The sequence below is a fragment of the Hyla sarda genome, chromosome 5 (assembly GCF_029499605.1).
Source record: "Hyla sarda isolate aHylSar1 chromosome 5, aHylSar1.hap1, whole genome shotgun sequence".
Lineage (NCBI taxonomy): Eukaryota > Metazoa > Chordata > Amphibia > Anura > Hylidae > Hyla > Hyla sarda.
In genome coordinates, this window is record NC_079193.1 from 237421237 (window position 1) to 237442781 (window position 21545).

Consider the following 21545-nt stretch of genomic DNA (forward strand, 5'->3'; position numbering starts at 1 on the left):
GTCCCTGGAGCCTGCAGAAGAAGAAAAAAAGACCATCTCCTAATGGTGCCACACACCAAGACTGCAGGTGCAGACTCAAGAGATGAAGAATGGATGTGGAGCAGGAAACATGTAGACACAGTCTGAAGTACAGGTATAAAAAAAGGTCCCATGAGCCCACAGAGACACACTTTGCGGAACTTCATCTGGAAAGAGGCACTGGACTGCCGCCGTTGCATTGGCAGAAAACGGGGAGGTGAACAGGTGGATTAACAAACCATGCAGACACAGTCTGGCTATGTGGCATAGGGACCATGGCCATGCCGGGTCTCACATACGGAAACGCACAGTGAAGTGAGATACCAGCCTTCAGACCGAGTAGTAGGAATGCAGAGAGGGACCTGGTAAAATAGGGAACCCTGCAAACCAGTATGTGGTTGCAGGGTTCCCTATTTTGGCCCATGGGGCAACACGGGTTGACGCACTTGGAACTAGACCTTGGCAGTGGGTTACCTGAACTACCGTCCATGGTACGGAAAGAGTATGGTAGTACACCCGACGTAGTAGTAAGCCATACAGAAAACCATCTGGCCGACTGATATAGGATTCCTGAGTGCACAGGGTCACACCATTCAACCTTCCACAGAAAGCGGGGTACTGAAGTGCGGCCTATCCAACAGGCAACCTGGTGGTGTAGAAGACCCAACAGACGAAGGACTGTCTGACTGGCATCAATCCCGTGTACCTGTAGGGACCCTCCTCTAGATCCCTCACCCCAGCGGTGAGGTACGGGAAATCTGGCTATTTCCACAGCAGCCCTGAGGTAAGAGACCGATGGTGGAAACCGTGCAGACAACAGTCTGGCTGAACAGAACACCTCCAGGTGCTGGTGAAAAGGGGACAGTCAGATAGGCGATAACTGTGTCCCTTTCTCATAGGTGGGAGGGCGGGGGAGGCCTAGGAGACATGGATAGAAACCCTGTATACATATACCGCACCCAGCAGTGGGGTACCGGCACTCCAGTTGCGGATATATCAGCCGTGTGACAGGTGGCGTAGAAAACCATGCAGACCATTGTCTGGCTTATTGGTATGGGTCCATAGTAGAAAAAAAAGTCATTCCGTCGGGCACCTCTCACAGTAGTGAGGTACCGGAACTCCAGCCGCAGATACATCAGCTGTGTGATGAGAGACACGCAGCAGAGGAAACCATGCAGACCACTGTCTGGCTTACTGGTATGGGTCAATAGCATACAACGAGTTATTTCGTTGGGCACCTCGCACATTAGTGAGGTACCAGAACTCCAGCCACAGAAACATCAGCCATATGATGTGTGACAGACAGTGTAGGAAACCATGCAAACCACTGTCTGGCTTACTGGTATTGGTCCATAGTAGACAACGGGACACCTCACACAGTAGTGAGGTACCGGAACTCCATACGTCTATGCATCAGCCATGTGATGTGTGACAAGAGGTGTAGGAAACCATGCAGACCACTGTCTAGCTTACTGTATGGGTCCATAAAAGACAACGAGTCATTCCGTCTTGCACCTCGCACAGTAGTGAGATACCTGAATTCCAGCCGCTGATACATAAGCTGGGTGAGGAGACAGGTGGCAGGGGCAACCATGCAGACCACAGTCTGTTTTTCTGGTATGGGTCCATAGTATACAACGGTCATTCCTTTGGACACCTCACACCAGCAGTGGGGTACCGGAGAGCAAACAGTGAAGCAGTGAAATGAGGAATAGGAGATACTACTGGCATAATGATATCAGGTCTAACCCATGCTCACGCAGGGATATTCCCATGGGGACCGTGCTCTGGATGTGGGGATCCGTAGCACTAGCTGTGGATGCGAAAGCCTGAGGAGAAGGGAATCCTATAGCATGATATGCCAAGAACATCCCCAGGATGGATGGCCTGCAGAACTAACCGATGAGGTATCTCAAAAGCAACCTGAGCGTATGCCAAGAATGAAAAGAGCGTGCACATTGTATGACACTCAGTGATAGGAGATTGCCGGAGTATATCCCCCGGTAGGTTCCAAGGGAACTTGAATCCATGGAAACAAAACCGCCACGGCAGTTTGCATATGCTCCACGACAGTGAGAAACAATGCAGGATTAGAACAGATATGGCCGGTCAAGGCTGCAATAGAAATCAGGGTGCAATACAAGTATTGGCCACAAGAGGGTGCCAAACCCCATCAAATAGCCACCAAGTGACCACGAATTACATGCTTTTTTATTTTTTAGTTTGTATTAAAATATGATTTAGAAAAAACCTCGAAGGGAACATGGGGCGCAGGGCACCCTGCAAAGTGCAGCCCGCAGAAACGATGACTTTTATGCAGCAGACAGAAGCCCCTGGAACACCGCTGCGGGTAGGTGACAATAGCAGGCCTGGATAACGAGCTGCTGCCTTGGGAGCAAAAAAGTTTTGCCCATGCCGACCCCAGCAACGGGGAAGTGGGCGGGCTAGAACCTCCAGCAGCGCGCAAGCCAGAGAGGAGCTGTTTGACCTCCCGGCTTGCACGTTGATCAGGGGAGGAAGGGCTGAGCTACGTGCCGCCATGGACCCCAGTAAGAAAAGGAGAGGAGGCACAGACTCTAGCCCCTGGTGCGCGCTGGTTCAGGGCCATAAAGGCTGTCATGTGCCGCCAGGACCCTGGACTTCCACTGGCTGAGCTCCCAACGTGCTGCAGTCCCCCGCCAGTGGTGGAAAGTAAGAAGTTAGCCGGAAACAACTCCTGTGGAGGGAGCTGCTGCAAAATGCCGGCAGCTGTCCTCCAAAGGACCTAGTATGCAGAAAGCACAGGCCCCCCCGGGGACCTGAGGGAGCCCCACATGATCTTTCCATAAAGGACAGAGTTCCACTGTAAGAGAAAGGGGGGAGGAGAATATACTCACGTGTCTTCTTATACTCACCTCAAGATGGCTTCAGCCAGCTTTTCAGTCACCTGCATCAGGCTGAGACAGCAGGACGAGCAGGGAAGATATGAGGACCCGGACCCTAGGTGCATCCCCAGGCGCTGGCCGTTGGTGGGAAGGGGTTTACGGTACATACTCTATGCCCAGTGCCCATTAGCCACATATGGGGGAACAGGTAGCGCCATGCTCCTGAACCCCCATCTGAAAAAAGAGGAAACAAAAGGGAGTAAAGAACCTGACTAAACAGCCCTTACTAGAAAGAATTGGAAAAAAAACACCAGGTCTGGGGAGCTCCCAGACCTGTGTCTTGCCTCCTGCTGACACTAGCTAAAACTGCAAACCTCACGGCAGGTGGGCGGGTATATCCTGCCAGTGTCAGCGCCTCCTAGTGGCAAGAGCATATACCCATTAGGTGTCTCCCAATGAAGAGCGAGAAAAGGTGTCATTTTACCCAAAATTGCACTGCGTAGAAACGGGAGCCCCCAAAAGTGACAAAATGGCAGTGTGTTTTCTTTTCAATTTCACCCCACAAATATATCATTTTTTAGTTTTACAGTAGATTTTGTTATTAAATGATTCATGTCATTACAAAGTACAATTGGTAACACAAAACAATATGGTTCTGTAGATGCAAAATTGAAAGAGATATCATTTTTAGAAGGGGAGGAGGGAAAAACCAAAGTGCAAAAACAGAAATTGGCCGAGTCCTTAATCTTTAACAACCCAGGGCCTAAGGGTACACCCTGGCTGCCTGGTACTCAAGGACCCAGGGTGTATCTGGATGCCCATGGGAATTTCGGTCCCCGCCGCGAGGGGACCGGACCGGGGTGACTGCAGATATCTATCCCCCCATGTCGGCGATCTCCGCAAATCGCCGGCCAATTCAGACCGGTGTTTTGTGGCGATTCCGGGTCAATCAGGTCTCTGGGGACAGAAAAAAATAGGGTGAATGGGGATGTCCGAGCCCCATTCACCCTTACCCAGCAGGAGTGAGGTGGCACAGGTGCCGCCTCACGATCACGTGATTGATCGGTCAGAACGACCGACCAATCACTGTCCTGCTGGGCTGTGTTCGGGGCCGGCGGGGGTCTCTTACCTCTCCCTGGTCCGGCAGGGGTCCCCTAAAGAGAGGGGGCAGCGACCCCGGTGGCAGGGGCAGCGGCGGTCCCGGCGGCAGGATACATCAGAAGGTGAGGCCTGTTCACCTCCTGCTGTTGCTTAGCAACAACTCTCAGCAAGCACAGCAAAAGGGTAGTTTTGAAACAGCTGGAGTTCCAACTACAACTCCCAGTATGCCATTTGGTAGTCTGTGCATGCTGGGGGTTGTAGTTATCCAACAGCTGGAGGCACATTTTTTCTATGAAAAAGTGTGCATCCAGCTGTTTCATAACTACAACTTCCAGCATGCACAGACTACCAAAGGGCATGCTGGGAGTTGTAGCAGTGTGCCTCCAGCTGTTGCAAAACTACAACTCTCAGCATGTCCTTCTCCACAGCATGTCCACTGTCAATGCATGCTGAGTGTTGCAGTTTTGCAACAGCTGGTGACACATTGGTTGTGAAAGAGTTTGTGTCCTAACTCAGCGTTTCGCAGCAGTGTAAAAAATACAACTCCCAGCAAGACTGTACATGCTGGTAGTTCTAGTTTTGCAACAGCTGGAGGCACACTGGTTGCGAAACACTGAGTAAAGTAACAATCTCTCAGTGTTGCGCAACCAGTGCGACTCCAGCTGTTGCATAACTACAACTCCCAGCAAGTATGGTCTGTCAGTGCATGCTGGGAGTTGTAGTTCTCTAACAGCTGGAGGTACAAAAAAGTCTTGTACGGCACCGTTTCCAAAAACGGAGCCTCCAGCTGTTGAAAAACAACTACTCCCAGTATTGACAGCCACTGACTGTCAATGCATGCTGGGAGTTTTGCAACAGCTGGAGACACCCTGTTTGGGAAACACTGCCATAGGGTATTTTGGTGGCGGATGCAAATCCCCACAATAGGCCTCATATGCGCATGATGCTCTCTCGCTTTGGAGCCCTGTCGAATTTCAAGGAAATAGTTTAGGGCCACATATGGGGTATTTCCGTACTCGGGAGAAATTGCGTTACTAATTTTGGGGGGCTTTTTCTTCTTTTACCTCTTATGAAAAGGTAAAGTTGGGGTCTACACCAGCATGTTAGTGTAAAAAAATTTAACATGCCGTGTTGCCCAATACTTTTAATTTTCACAAGCAGTAAAAAGAAAAAGACCCCCAAAATTTTTAACGCTATTTCTCCTGAGTACGGAAATACCCCATATGTGGGTGTAAAGTGATCTGCGGGCACACAACAAGGCTCAGGAGTGAGAGCGCACTATGTACATTTGGGGTCTAAATTGGTGATTTGCACAGGGGTGGCTGATTTTACAGCAGTTCTGACAAACACAAAATAATAAATACCCATGTGTGACCCCATTTTGGAAACTACACCCCTCACTGAATGTAACAAAGGGTATAAGTGAGCCTTAATACCCCACAGGTGTTTGACGAAGTTTGGTTAAATTTGGATGTGAAAATGAAAAAAAAAAATTTTTCACTAAAATGCTGGTGTTACCCTAAATTTTTCATTATCACAAGGGAGAATAGGAAAAAAGCCCCCAAAATTTGTAACTCCATTACTTCTGAGTAAGAACATACCCCATATGTGGATGTAAAGTGCTATGTGGGCGAACTACAATGTGCAGAAGAGAAGGAGCGTCATTGGGATTTTGGAGAGAGAATGTGTTCGAAATTGAAGGCCATGTGTGTTTACAAAGCCCCTGTGGTGCCAGAACAGTGGACCCCATTTTGGAAACTACACCCCTCATGGAATGTAATAAGGGGTGCAGTGAGCATTTACGCCCACAGGTGTTTGACAGATTTTTGGAACAATAGTCCGTGAAAATGAAAAATTTAATTTTTCATATGCACAGCACGCCAGTGGGGTGTAAATGCTCGCTACACCCCTTATTAAATTCTGTGGGGGTGTAGTTTCCAAAATGGGGTCACATGTGGGGGGTGGGTCCACAGTTCTGGTACCACGGAGGGCTTTTATAAACGCACATGGCCCCCGACTTCTATTCCAATCAAATTCTCTCTCCTAAAGCTCAATGGCACTCCTCTTCTGAGCATTGTAGTTCGCCAGCAGAACACCTCACATCCACATATGGGGTATTTCCATACTCAGAAGAAATGGGTTTACAAATTTTGGGAGGCTTTTTCTCCTATTACCCCTTGTGAAAATGGAAAATTTGGGGTAACACCAGCATTTTAGTGAAAAAAAAATCAAATTTTTCATTTTCACGTCCAACTTTAGCGGAAATTTGTCAAACACCTGGACCATTGAGCTTTAGGAGAGAGAATTTGATTGGAATAGAAGTCGGGGGCCATGTGCGTTTATAAAAGCCCTCCGTGGTACCAGAACTGTGGACCCACCCCCCACATGTTAAGTTGTTAAGCTCTTTGAGGGGTGTAGTTTCCAAAATAGTATGGCATGTGTTTTATTTATTTTTATTTTTTGCTGTTCTGGCACCAAAGAGGCTTCCTAAATGCAACATGCATTCAGCATTGTAGTGCACCTGCAGTGCACTTGACATCCACACATGGGGTATTTCCATACTCAGAAGAGATGGGTTACAAATTTTGGGGGGCATTTTCTTCTATTACCCCTTGTAAACATTTTAAATTTGGGGGAAAACTAGCGTTTTAGTGGAAAAAAAAATAATAATTTACACCTCCAACTTTAACGAAAAGTCGTCAAACACCTGTGGGGTCTTAAGGCTCACTGTACCCCTTGTTACGTTTCTTGAGGGGTGTAGTTTCCAAAATAGTACCATGTGGTTTTTTTTTTCTGCTGTCCTGGCACCATAGGGGCTTCTTAAATGTGACACGCCCCCCAAAAAACCATTTCAGAAAAACTCACTCTCCAAAATCCCATTGTTGCTCTTTCCCTTCTGAGCCCTCTAGTGCACCCGCAGAACATTTGACATACACATATAAGGTATTTCCTTACTCGAGAAAAATTGGGTTACAAATTTTAGGAAGATTTCTCTCCTTTTACCCAATGTAAAAATTCAAAAACGGAGTCTACAAGAATATGTGAATGTAGAAAATTAAGATTATGAATTCTCTCCTTCAATTTGCTGCTATTCCTGTGAAACACCAAAAGGGTTAAACTTTTTGAATTTCATTTTGAATACTTTGAGGGGTGCAGTTTTATAATGGGGTCATTTATGGGGTATTTCTAATATGAAATCCCTTCAAATCCACTTCAAACCTGAACTGGACCCTGAAAATTTTCGATTTTGAAAATTTTGTGAAAAATAGGAAAATTGCTGCTGGACTTTGAAGCCTCCGATGTCTTCCAAAAGTAAAAACATGTCAACTTTATGATGCAAACATAAAGTAGACATATTGTATATGTGAATCAATATATAATTTATTTGGAATATCCATTTCCCTTATAAGCAGAGAGCTTCAAAGTAAAAAAAAATATATAATAAAAAAAAATGTTAAATTTTTTCATCAAATCTTTGAAATTTTCACCAGGAAATGATGCAAGTATCAACAAAATTTTACAACTAACATAAAGTAGAATAAGTCTCGAAAAAACAGTCTCAGAATCAGAATGAAAAGTAAAAGCATCCCAGAGTTATTAATGCTTAAAGTGACAGTGGTCAGATGTACAAAAAATGGCCGGGTACTTAAAGGTGAAAATGGACTGGGTCCTTAAAGGGTTAAAGTACCTTTTATAGAACACTTTAACTAGTTTTCCCAATATTATCAAAAGGTGATTAACACATTGAAACAACATTCAGCAAAAAATACAGACCGGCAATAGTATGTGCGTAAAGTCGGCTTCCAAAGGTGAAAACATGCAGCTCATAAAGTTTGGCAATCTTCTCTAAGAATTCTTTACAATGAGGTCGTAAACGCGTGTGCAACATTGGTTCTCCTCTACCTAACTGGAAATGGAATATGCCCTGCAAAAGAAGAAACGGAATAAAACAAATATCAATCAAATCATCAACATCCTGGATAGGATGAATTCTGTTTACATTCAAACAAACGTATGTAGCCTCTAAACTAAAGCAGGTTGCAAATGCAAATATATGCAAGTCATTCCCTTGATCATTTACAATTTGCTATCTGATGTTGGATGTTTTTAAACTGCACGCCATTATCAGACAGCAAAATACAGTAAGGACCGAATCATTATAAGCTATCAAGATATTTTACATTCAGTGAAACTAAATAAAAAGATAAAAAATCCCTATATAATTTCATTTCTAACATAGAGGTTGAAAACGACAACAAAAAGACATGAGAGAACACCCACACTGATCATTTATCAAGAAGAAAGGTGTTATCTAGGATTAGGAAAACTTAGCCGCATCTGTCCTCAGGTTGCATGTAGTATTACAACTCTGCCCCATTCACCTCAATGGAACTAAGCTGCAATACCACACAAAAACTGAGGGCAAGAGTGGCACAGTTCCTGAAAGAAAGAAAGTAGCTATGTTTTTTCTAATCCTGGAATACTGATGAGGGCTGAGAGATGGTTTTGTTAATTGCAATGATACATCCTTTCCTGTACATCTAGCATTGCGATTGTGTTTGATTGCGAGACAAGTTGCATTTTTTTTAATGGTGCAATTTTGGGGAACACACAATTTATAAGTAATTACTAACTTTTGTACAATATGGAGCTATAATAGCCAAAAAAGTCATTGTTGATGTAGCCATATGAAGATTTGTTTATTGAGAAAGAACATGTACTTTCTATTGCCACAATTTTGGGGTACACAAAATTAAACAATGGCGTGTCTGCATTCAGCTTTTCTTTATGCTATATTTTAAAATACATCAAAAGCCCCCTGCCCCCAATAAAAAAATATAATTCACTCGCTTTTCCTATTAAAAAAATTGTAATAAAAAAAAAAAAAAAAAACTTGCTACATTTATGGTATCCTCGTGTGCCTAAATGTCCGATCTATTAAAATATAAAGTTTAGTATCCCACATGGTGAACGGCGTAAAGTAAAAAAATACCAAACATCAGAAAAGAAGATGAATAAAAAGCTATCAAAAAAAGTAAAAATATAAAAATTAATGGTACCAATAAAAACTACAATATGCAAAAAATGATCCTCACGCATCTCTGTATATGGGAAAATTAGAACGTTATAGTGGTCAGAATAGGGCAATTTTAAAAAGGGACAAAACCCATTTTGGCCTAAAGGACCAGGCCAATATTTTAGCGTTTTCAGTTTTTCCTCCTCACATTCTGAGATCCATAACTCTTCATATTTCCATCCACAGACCCATATATAGGCTTGATTGATTGCGCTACCGATTGTACTTTGGGTTTGCCGTACATTTTATGTTAAATGCGAGGTGTCATTACAAAGTATTTGTGGAAATTTAAATGAAAAAGGAGATTTTTATGCTTACCGTAAAATCTCTCTCTCGGAGGATCCATTGGGGGACAGACCATGGGTATATGCTGCTGTCTCTAGGAGGCTTGACACTATGGCAACAGAAAAGTTCCAGAGCAATAAGAGAAGACAGACAGGTCGGTTGAAAAAACCACGAACTGTCCGAGAAACCAGAAGAAACAATAACGGAACTCACCCTCAGACAGATAAACAGGAACACCAGAAAAAAGAGTGGGAGCTGTGTCCCCCAATGGAACCTCGGAGAAAAAGATTCTACGGTAAGCATAAAAATCTCCTTTTCTCTATCGGCTCCTTTGGGGAACACAGACCATGGGACGTACCAAAGCCGTCCCTTGGGTGGGCAAGGTAATCAGTCAGGTGGACGGCTGGACCTCCGCTTCCTGCAGCACCTTATGGCCAAGACTAGCATCGGCCGATGCAAAAGCATGAACCTGGTAGAACCTTGTGAAAGTGTGCAAAGACGACCAGGTGGCCGCTTTACAGATCTGCGAGGCCGAAGCCTTGTTGAGGAGGGCCCAGGATGCCCCGACAGAGTGGGTGGAATTAGCCAAAACCCTAAAGGGTGGGATCTTCTCCTTGCAGCGGTAAGCTTCCGAAATAGCAGAGCGGATCCACGGAGAAATGGTGGCATTAGAAGCAGGTTGTCCCTTACGACGACCTTCTGTAAGAACAAAAAAGGAGTCACACTGCCGAAAGTAAAAAGTGACAGAGAGCTAGGTCTGAACATCCCTGACTACATCAAGTTTGTGGAGCAAACGTTCCTTGGGATGAGAAGGAGCATGACAAAAAGGACGGAAGGACGATGTCCTCATTGAGATGAAAGGCCGAAACGACCTTAGGTAAAAAGGACGGACCTGGACGGAAAACAACTTTATCCGGGTGTACAGCCAGAAAAGGAGAACGGCAGGAGAGAGCCGCACGCTCAGATACTCTCCTAAAAGAGGTAATAGCAATAAGGAATGCCACCTTCCAGGAAAGGAGGCGAAGAGGAATGTCCCTGAGAGGTTCAAAAGGAGTGCCTTGTAGGGCACCTAGGACCAGGTTTAAGTCCCAAGGGGGAGAAGGGAACCGATAAGGAGGGGCAGCGTGTGCCACTCCCTGAAGAAAGGTCCGGACATGAGAATTGGACGCCAGAGGACGGTAAAAAAGAATGGAAAGGGCCGAAACTTGACCCTTAAAGGGGTACTCCCGTGGAAAACTTTTTTTTTAAATCAACAGGTGCCAGAAAGTTTAACAGATTTGTAAAACCCTTCTATTAAAGGGGTATTCCGCCCCTAGACATCTTATCCCCTATCCAAAGGATAGGGGATAAGATGTCAGATCACCGCGGTCCCACTGCTGGGGACCCCCTGGATCCCCGCTGCGGCACCGCGTTATTACAGCACAGAGCGAGTTCGCTCTGTGCGTAATGACGGGCGATACAGGGGACGGAGCCGCGTGACGTCATGGCTCTGCCCCTTGTGACATCACGGCCCGTACCCTTAATGCAAGTCTATGGCAGGGGGCGTGACGACCGCCAAGCCCCCTCCCATAGACTTGTATTGAAATGGGCGGGCCGTGACATAACGAGGGGCGGAGCCATGACGTAACGATGCTCCGGCCCCTGTACCGCCCATCATTACGTGCAGAGCGAACTCGCTCTGTGCAGTAATGACAGCGCGGTGCCGCAGCGGGGATCCCAGGGGTCCCCAGCAGCGGGACCGCGGCGATCTGACATCTTATCCCCTATCCTTTGGATAGGGGATAAGATGTCTAGGGGCGGAATACCCCTTTAAAAAAATCTTAATCCTTCCAGTACTTTTTAGGGGCTATATACTAAAGAGAAATCCAAAAAAGAAATACATTTCCTCTGATGTCATGACCACAGTGCTCTCTGCTGACCTCTGCTGTCCATTTTAGGAACTGTCCAGAACAGGAGAAAATCCCCATAGCAAACATATGCTGCTCTGGACAGTTCCTAAAATGGACAGCAGAGGTCAGCAGAGAGCACTGTGGTCAGGACATCAGAGGAAATGCATTTCTTTTTTGGAGATTCAGACTGGCAGCGGCGGAAGGACCGCACGGCACTGCGCCGTCACCATTAACGGCTATGCAGTGCTCGCGGACTTCCGCGCAAAGAATGAACATGTTCTTTCTTTGCGCGGAACTATTTAAGCGGCGGAATTGTCCACCGCTGAAATTCATCAGTGTGAACGGGTCTCGCGGAGACCCATTCACACTAATGTTAAGTTCACACTGCGGAATTCCGCGGCGAATTCCGTAGTGTGAACATACCCTAAAAAGCACTGGAAGGATTAAGATTTTTTTATAGAAGTGATTTACAAATCTGTTTAACATTCTGGCACCAGTTGATTTAAATAAAAAAAAAAGTTTTCCTCGGGAGTACCCCTTTAAGGGAGCTGAGAGCCAACCCTTGTTCCAGCCCCGACTGCAAAAAGGAAAGGATGAGTCGGGGAAAGGAAAAAGTGACAGGAGAAAAGGACTGAGCTTCACACCAATGAAAATAAGACCGCCAGGTACGGTGGTAAATTTTCGCTTGCGAGCCCTGAGCATGGTGCGAATTACTTGGGAAGAGAAACCACGGGCCCTTAGAACCGCGGTCTCAACCGCCACGCTGTCAAATGCAGCGACGGTAAATTGGGGTGGAACAGAGGACCTTGAGATAAAAGGTCTGGATGATGTCCACCGAGGAAAGAAACTCCCCTTGATCCATGGATGCAACTACCGAACGGAGAGACTGCATTCGGAAATGGCGGAGTAGAAGATGCTGGTTGAGGCGCTTGAGATCCAAGATTGGGCGTACAGAACCGCCTTTCTTGGGGACCACGAAGAGGTTGGAGTAAAAACCTCGAAAACGTTCCCTGGGAGGAACCAGGACAATTACTCCCTGGATGAGAAGGGACTGGAGTGCGCCCCGAAATGCTTTTGCTAGCGAGGGGGACCGGGGGGCCCGGGAAAGAAAAAAGCGATCCCTTGGAAGGGTATCCGATATCAGATTTCCAGGAGGGAGGGGTCTGGAAGGAGGGAGCCTTCTTGTCCCGCACAGGTACCTGCCTGGACCCTTTATTGGGACCAAAAGTCCGAAATGATCGGAAAGAGGAGGACTTCCGACGGGAAGTAGTGTTGCGAGCCTTATTCTGAGGCAATAAGGAACTCTTTCCGCCTGTCACCTCTGAGATAATTTCATCTAGGTACTTGCCAAAAAGCCGAGAACCAGCATAGGGAAGTTCAGTTAGAGACTTCTTGGAGGCAGTGTCCGCATCCCAGGCTTTAAGCCACATGGAGCGGAGGAGGGCTACCAGGTTGCCTGTGGCAAAGGCAGCACAGCGGGCCGACTGCATGGAAGCAGAACACAGAAAATCTCCAGCTTTGGAGCATTGGAGAGCTAGGTCAGATAATTCCTCCAGGGGGGGGGGGGGGTTTGGGGGAAGAGTTGGGAAGACCAGACTGAGAGGGCTATTGACACCCAGGCAGACGCAAAAGCAGGAAGGGAGGAAGGAACCTGCTGCCTCAAAGGCAAATTTTGCCAAGGTCTCCACCTTCTTGTCTGCCGGATCCTTGAAGGCAGCCGCATCAGCCAATGGCAGGTTAGTCTCCTTAGAGAGGCGGGAGACCGGTGGATCCACAGTTGGGGAGGAAGTCCACCGAGCAATGAGGTCCTTGGCGAAGAGATATTGCGCTTAAACCTTCTTTGTTTCCTGAAATTTTTTGTCAGGATGCCTCCGGGTGGACTCCAGCAAGGCATCAAATTCAGCATAAGAGCTGAAAATCTTGGGTGCCGGTAAGGCACAATGAAAGGAAACTTCTGGAGCTACGTCCGAAGTTCCTGGGTCCTCTAGGTGGAAGGTGTCCCTTATGGCCGAAACCAATGAGTCTACAGTGTCAGACATATCTGTGCAGTCCTCTGAGTCAGAGGCCAAATCAGAAGCATCATCTACAAGTTCTCCAGGTGAGTGGGAACAAGTGGAGGCAGCCCTGGAAGAGGGAGACACTGACCTGGTACGCGGTTCTGGGGAGCCAGGGTGGCGACCAGTGGAGCGTCCTCTAGGGGAGCGACGCTTGCGGCAAACTGGAGCAGAGGGGCAATGCCTGTGAGAGGAGCGCCTGTGTCTGCTAGAAGCTCAGGAGATGAGTCGGATGATACACCCCTATCACACTTGCCAGAGCGATTAATATAGGGAGAGGGAGAGTGAGTGTCTCTGGAGGGTCGGCGTATGGAGGACCTCTCCAAGGCTGTCACCACAGAGCAGGAAACCTGAGCCAAGTCGGAAATAGACTGGGAGAGGGAGGATACCCAGACTGGAGGGATAGCCGAGCCCACAGGGTCTGGAGGAGCATCCTGAGTAGAAATACCAGGGGGAGGTCAGGGGGAGCAGTGGTGCAGGCGGAACAAGTGGGTTCACCAGAACCAGACATTTTTGTATTCACAGCCCTTGCAGGTATAATTGGTGACCAGGGTCCCAGTTAACTGCTTAGAGCAAGGAACAGGTCTGGGCTCGGACATAGTAAAATAAAACCGTCTCACCCGGTGTCTGTGTCCCCAACATCGCAGCTGCTGTGAGGAGAAGTTCAGTGCAGCTGAGAGAGGGAGAGAGAGGAGGGGCTGAGAATGTATGGCCAATGAACAGAGGGAGCTGAGATGAAACAAAAACTGATAACCCCTCTGAGCACGCACAGCGCTAATTGGTGATGAATTCACACGCTAGGAAGAATTCCCCGCTGGCCGCAGGTTGGCGGAGCTAAGGTCCGTGCAGAGCCCGCGGCCACATGTTGGGATAATGGCGCCTGCTCCCAGCCTGCGAGCGACAGGGGAAGGGAGCGGGTAAACACCGACGGCAGCTCTCCACGCTGCCAACGAAAGAACTGTGTCAGAAGCGCGAGCTGCGGACGGGCTGAAGCCGGCACTCGCACAAAATGAAAGTCGGCAGCTCTGGCATGAGAGAAAGTCGGCAGCCGTGGCTGCAGAGGAAAGGTAATGCCGGCGTCTGTAAGGACCAAGGCACTAAACATTCCTGCAGCAGTGTATAACCTCCATTAGCAAAGAAAGGCTCACAGTCCCTACTGACTAGGCCCCCCCCCCCCCCCCCCAAGTCCTCAGTGAAGAACTGCCCAGGACTGGAGCCCCTGAATAAAAGAGTGTCTCCAGAGATTTTCAAGTCCTCTAACCTGTAAGAAAAGGGGGGGAAAATACTCACCTCAGTCTGAAGAACTTACCTAATAAAGTCTTCAGTCAGCTTTTGTCACCTGCATCATGCCGGGCTGCAACAGCAAGATGAGCAGGGAGGTAGGGGGACCCGGACCCATGAGGTAGAACCCCAGGCGCTGACCATTGGCGTGAGGGGGTTGACAGTACATCCACGATGTCTGTACCCCCTCAATCGCAAATGGGGAAACAGTGAACGCTATGTTCCAGAGTCCCCACCTGAAAATAGAAAAGAAAAGGGAGATAAAATTCTAAACGTCCTTAAACTTAGAAAACAAAAAATGTGAGACCTGGTCCGGGGAGAATCCAGACCAGTGTCTGCCTCTTAAAGACACTAAGCTAAAACTGATTAGCTCAGTTGCCTGGAGGCGGGTATACCCTGCTGGGAGGAGTCAACTTTTCTGTTGCCATAGTGTCAAGCCTCCTAGAGACAGCAGCATATACCCATGGTCTGTGTCCCCCAATGGAGCCGATGGAGAAACTGCAATTTTGCAAATTCTGGAGAGGTTTAGTTTTCTTTATTCTGTGGGTCAATATCTTTAAAATGATACCCATGTTTACATACTTTTCTATTATTGTACTGCTTTTTAAAAAAATCTCTCAACTTTTTTTTTTTCAAAATACATATGTTTAACACCTTAAGGACCCGGGGGGTTCGGTTTTTGCATTTTCGTTTTTTTACTCCTTACCTTTAAAAAAAAAATCATAACTCTTTCAATTTTGCACCTAAAAGTCCATATGATGGCTTATTGTTTGTGCCACCAATTCTACTTTGTAATGACATCAATCATTTTACCCAAAAGTCTACGGTGAAACAGAAAAAAATAAATCATTGTGAGACAAAATTGAAAAACAAAACAAAACACCATTTTGTAAGGATGAGAAGGAGCCGGGCAAAATGACGGGAGGACAATATCCTCAATGAGATGAAAGGCCGAGACCACATTAGGTAAAAAGGAAGGGTCTGGCCGGAAAACAACCTTGTCCTGGTGGATCACCAGAAACGGAGAACAGAAGGAAAGAGCTGCCAATTCAGACAGCCTCCGGATGCCACCAGAAACGCCACTTTCCAAAAAGGAGGCAGAGACACACCTCTCTAAGGGGCTCAAAGGGTGCACCCTGGAGGGCACCCAGAACTAAATTCAAGTCCCAAGGAGGAGAAGGAGACCAATAAGGAGGAACAGCGTGCGCCACTCCTTGCAGGAAGGTCCGGACATGAGAATTAGAAGCCAGGGGCCACTGGAAAAGAACAGTAAAGGCCGAAACCTGACCCTTAAGGGAACTGAGAGACAACCCTAGTTCCAACCCCGACTGCAAAAAGGAGAGAAGACAGGGAACAGAGAAGGTCACTGGGGAGAAGTCCTGTGCTTCACACCAACGAAAATAAGACCTCCAAGTACGGTGGTAAATCCTTGCAGAGGAGGGCTTACGAGTCTTGAGCATGGTGCAAATGACTTGGGAAGAGAACCCGTGGGCCCTCAAAACCGCGGTCTTAACTGCCATGCCATCAAATGCAGCGACTATAAATTGGGGTGGCAAAGAGGACCCTGAGAGAGCAGGTCCGGACGGAGCGGAAGGCGCAGTGGAGCGTCGTCCAGGAGCCTGACTACGTTGGCGTACCACGACCTTCGGGGCCAATCTGGGGCTACCAGAATGGCGGGGACGCCCTCTGCCTTGAGCTTCCTCAGTACCCTGGGAAGAAGCGGAAGAGGAGGGAACAGATAGGGTAGGGCAAACCCCGTCCAAGGAATCACTAGGGCATCCACGGCCAGAGCCTGAGGGTCCCGGGAATTGGACACAAAAGGAAGGATCTTCCGATTGTGTAGGGACACGAAGAGGTCCATGACCGGGATGCCCCAGAGGTCGCAGAGTTGGGCAAAGACCTCTGGATGTAGAGACCACTCGCCGGGGTCGGGTGAGGACCGACTGAGAAAGTCCGCTCCCCAGTTGAGCACCCCTGGGATGTGAATCGCTGAAATGGCGGGAACCTTGCTCTCCGCCCAGGAGAGAATCTTGGTCACCTCGGCCATGGCTGCCGAGCTGCGAGTGCCGCCCTGATGATTTATGTACGCCACGGCCGTTGCATTGTACGACTGAACGCGGACAGGACAGGACTGAAGAAGGGACTCCCAATAAAGAATCGCCCGTAATTCCAATATGTTTATCGGAAGAAGGGTCTCCTGGGGAGACCAGAGTCCCTGAACCGTCCAATCCCTGAACACGCCACCCCAGCCCGACAGGCTGGCATCCGTTGCAACAACCTGCCAGTGAAGGGGAAGAAACGACCGCCCTTGGAGAAGGGGGGAGCGGAGCCACCAGAGCAGAGACTGACGGACCCGGAGAGGGAGAACAATCTGACGATCGAGGGACAGAGGAAACCTGTTCCACCGAGAGAGAATCGCCAGTTGAAGGGGGCAGTATTGAAACTGGGCAAAAGGTACGGCCTCCATAATTGCCACCATCCGACCCAGGACTTCCATTCAAGTGTGGATGGAGACTGATACTTGGGTCCGAAGGGAGCGGACCCCCGACCGGAGCGCCAGACGTTTGTCCGGCGGAAGACGAATTCGGGCAGAGGCCGTGTCGAAGTGTAGGCCCAGAAAGGTTAGAGACTGGGTAGGACGGAGGACAGACTTGTCCTGGTTGACAATCCCCCCGAAGCAAGTCAGAGTGTGGAGAGTGACGTCCAGATTCTCCAGAGTCTGGTCCCTGGTTGGAGCCTTGATGAGAAGGTCGTCCAGATAGGGTATCACAGAGATTCCCATCGACCGCAACAGGCACATGGAGGTAGGCATCCTTGATGTCCACCGATGAAAGGAACTCCCCTTGTTCCAGGGACGCCACTACCGAACGGAGAGATTCCATTCGGAAGTGGCGGATGAGAAGATGATGGTTGAGACGCTTGAGGTCCAAAATTGGACGCATAGAACCGTCCTTCTTGGGGACCACAAAAAGATTTGAATAGAAACCCTGATACCGTTCCCCTGGAGAAACAGGAATAACAACCCCCTGGAGAAGAAGAGACTGGAGAGCCGCTGGAGACTGCTTCGCCAGAGGAGGAGACCGGGGGGCCCGGGAGCGAAAAAAGCAATCCCTCGGAAGGGATGCAAATTCGATCCGGTAACTGTTGGACACTACGTCCCTGACCCAAGAGTCTTGAATGTGAGAGGTCCAAATGTCTCGAAAAAGTAAGAGACGACCTCCCACCCGAGACGAAACTGTGGGTGGGGGCCTCACTTCATGCAGAAGTGGGCTTGCGGTTGCCTGATTTGGGTGCAAAACGGCCGGACCGGTTGGAGTCCGACTTCCAAGACGGGCGAGCCCGGAACGAGGGAGCCTTCTTGTCCCGCGAGGGCGCCTGCCCGGACCCCTTGTTGGAGCTGGAGGTCCGAAAGGACCGAAAGGAAAAGGACTTCCTTTGGGAAGTAGGGCGAGCCTTATTTTGAGGTAACAAGGAAATCTTACCTCCCTTTGCCTCGGAGATAATCTCATCAAGGCGTTTGCCAGAAAGACGGCCACCCGTAAAGGGAAGCTCAGCGAGAGATCTTTTGGAAGCGGCATCCACATTCCAAGCCTTAATTAAACCACGTAGAGCGGTGGAGAGCCGCTAGATGACCCACAGCATGGGCAGAACAACGGGCTGCCTGCATGGAAGCTGCGCACAGAAAATCCCCGGCTTTAGAGCATTGGAGAGCCAAAGCAGATAGATCCTCCGGGGGGGGGGGATCCCGCTAAGATATCCTGACGGAGCTTTTGGCACCACTCCGACAGGCCCTTGGACACCCATGTGGAGGCAAAGATGGGAAGAAGAGAAGAGCCAGCAGCTTCAGTGGCAAACTTCTCTAGGGATTCTACCTTCTTGTCCGTGGGATCCTTGAAGGCAGCGGCATCTGCCAGAGGCAGTGTAGACGCCTTATTGATCCGGGAAACTGGTGGGTCCACTGAGGGAGGAGAAACCACCTTAGTGACAAAGACCTTGCCAAATGGATAACGATCTTGAATTGTCTTGATTTCCGGGAACCTCTTGTCTGGATGTTTCCATGCGGTTTCCAGAATGTCGTCAAAGTCAGCGTGTGAGCTGAACTTCTGAGGTGCTGGCTTAGCACGATGAAAGGATACTCCTGGATTGACATCCGAAGATCCTGGGTCCTCTAAGTGAAAGGTGTCTCTTAGGGCTGTAACCAAAGAGTTCACCGTTGCAACTGAGTCCGGGCGGTCCTCTCTCTCAGATGCCGGCTCGGAAGCCTCTTCCACCAGGGGAATGAGTAGAGGCAGTCCTGGAGGGGGGCCACTCTGACCGAGTACGCGGCTCTGTCGTGGAAGAGCGGCGACTCTGAGAACGTCCTCTGGAGTAGCAACGTTTGTGCCCAGATGACAGGAGGGGCGGGACCCACGAGGGGAACGCTCACGTCTACCTGAAGACTCATTGGAAGAGTCAGACGAGGCACCCCTAGGACGCTTGTGAGAGCGTGAAGTGTGTGGAGACGAGGAGCGAGCCCTTCCAGAGGTCCTGCGCCGGGAAGACCCCTTCAAGGCGGACACCACTTCCCGTGAGGCCTCAGCCACCGAGCGGGAGACTTGGGTCAAGCCAGCAATATACTGGGCCAGGGAAGAAACCCAGGCTGGGGGAGTGGCTGGATCCACCAGGACCAAAGGGGCATCAAGGGGTACCAGGGGAGCAGGCAGGACAAGTGGGCTCGGCAGAGCCAGACATCTTGGTATTACAGTGCTTACAGAGATAGTAAGTCACTGAAGTTCCAGGTCTCTGTTTAGAGGGAGGAACAACTCTGGGTACGGACATAATGTGTGAAAAGTGAGGAAACTCTCTCTGTGCAGCTAGAGAGAGAAACAGCCAATAGGAAGAGAGGGGCGTGCCTGAAGCAAGGCACGGAGTAACTGACCCCTTCCTACTGAAAATCGCGCCCACGGCGCTGATTGGAGGCTGCTTCGCACCTCTGAGCGCTCCCAGCCCTGTGGGTGGAGCTACAGACCGGCCGAAGAGAACTGTGTAAGGACACATCTAAAACGAAGTCCTCCAGTAAACGATGGGATAACAAGGCGCTGACACGATAGTTAAAGGGAACTGACCTTTAAATCATCCATGATGCAACGCGTTTCACAGTACAACTGCTTCATCAGGCATACTCAGGTGAGTACGAACATACATTTTATATGGTCTAAAAATGTACCCTTTCAAGGGAAATCTTAAAGGAGCCATGACTATTAAAAAGTAAAAAAAAACTATAAACTAGACATGTATATGACCAGGACACAAAATAAATGCAAAATATCAAACGAACAAGAACTATTCTACACAATTTACAATATAACTATACATCAAAAGTATTAATATTAATAATCATTACCTGGCATTCTCGATCATCTCATTACCCTACGGAGCACTGTCTACCTTTCTTTTCACATCTAAAACGGGAATCATCCAGTTGGCTATTGAGTTGTCCATTTCTATTAACTGGTTTCCATCTAGGAACAAGCCGGCTTGTCGTAAGACTGCAAACAGTGTATGGTGCGGGCTCCAGACTCGAACCAGCGCCATACTGGGCGGCCCTCAGCCGATTCCTGTAGCTGAGGGCCACTGTTAACTAGCGACATGCGGCGATCGCCAGGGGTGGCTATTAACCCTTTAGATCGCCGCTGTCAAAGCTGACAGCGGCATCTAAAAGCACCTTTAAACAGTCCCTAGTGGTCCAGTGGTGTGGATTGCTCCCCCTATCAACAAACTATTTAGTACATTTTTATTAGTACAGAACTAGTAAGAGAAGAATTATTTCAAGGGCAACTTATTACCAGACTTGCCTATAAAGTAACAGGAACATACCTTTCTAGACATATGCTGGCAGTGCTGTTCTGTCGTATGGATTAATGTCTGATCTAAATCAACCATGAGGACAAGCTTCTTGTTCCGATGCAATCTATGTTGGTCCTCACGTCCCAGCTGTTCAGCTTGCTACAAGAAAATAGAGGACACACTTTGTAAGTTTTTCTCCAAAATAATTAGTGTTTTACAAAAGCACAATACAGTGGAAAACAAAGCACAAGTATTGAACAAATCTTATATACTGTGACTATTTTCAAGTATGTACTGAAAATTCTTACTAGCATTCATTTGCAAAAATATAAAAGAGCTGGCTTGGAAATTTACCCATTTAAATCAATGGAGGCTTAAATTGAGCTATATTGTAGCTTCCATTGTCTTATATGGCTGAAGATTGGTCAGTAAGTCTGCAACAAAAACAATGATGTACATCTAAAATACCCAATGCGTCTTAGAGGGGATCTGTCAGCTCTCAATCATTGTCAGAGCGTATGTATCAGAGTAATCATACTTTAAAAATGCTGCAGGGACCCAGGTAAGTAGCCCTCGAAGCGGGTCCTGAGTTAGGCATCGCTCCCTAGTAGTGTATAGCAGGAGGGGAGCAGCTGTAGTTTTGGGCAGAATAAAACTGAATTTTGAGTCATAGAGGCCTGGCTGAGCTGCAGCATGCACATCTTCTACCTCCCCCACCCCTTCCTGCCCTAGATGATTGATGTACAAGTCTCAGTGCTGGAAACCAAGCAAGGAGGGAGGGAGGGAGGGAGGGAGGTGACACGCATGCTGCAGCTCAGCCCAGTCTCTATGATTCCAGAGCTTAAAACTAAATTATGATTTTGTAACTATGCAAATAGCCATCAGCTAATCATTGTTTTATCTCAGTTTTTATCTCTGTTTTATCAGCTACCTGCCTATGTCCGCAGCTCTGAGCTTGTAATAGAGCTGACAGATTCCCTTTAATGAACGAATCAACATTGTGTTTCACCCTTGCCCTCACCACTAACACTATCCTTTCACAGAGTGTTATAACAAAAAATGCTAGGGGGCAGCATCCAACTTCTACTTCCAAATGCTGTAGTGTAGAAATGAACTTCTCAGCAATATGCTCTAAATTCAGATTCTGTAA

The 21545-nt window shown here is 48.1% G+C and overlaps 1 protein-coding gene across 5 annotated transcripts in view; it reads right to left on the reverse strand.

Moving 5' to 3' along the window:
• The window catches only part of CTDP1 (CTD phosphatase subunit 1), a 149656-nt gene that overhangs the window by 88414 nt on the left and 39697 nt on the right, over positions 1-21545 (reverse strand). For all 5 annotated transcript variants that reach the window (XM_056521377.1, XM_056521375.1, XM_056521376.1 and 2 more), the window contains exons 4-5: positions 20426-20554; positions 7758-7908 (exon numbers count right to left, since the gene is read on the reverse strand). In XM_056521377.1, coding sequence (XP_056377352.1) covers positions 7758-7908; positions 20426-20554 — 280 coding nt within the window. The remainder of the gene's footprint in view (positions 1-7757; positions 7909-20425; positions 20555-21545) is intronic.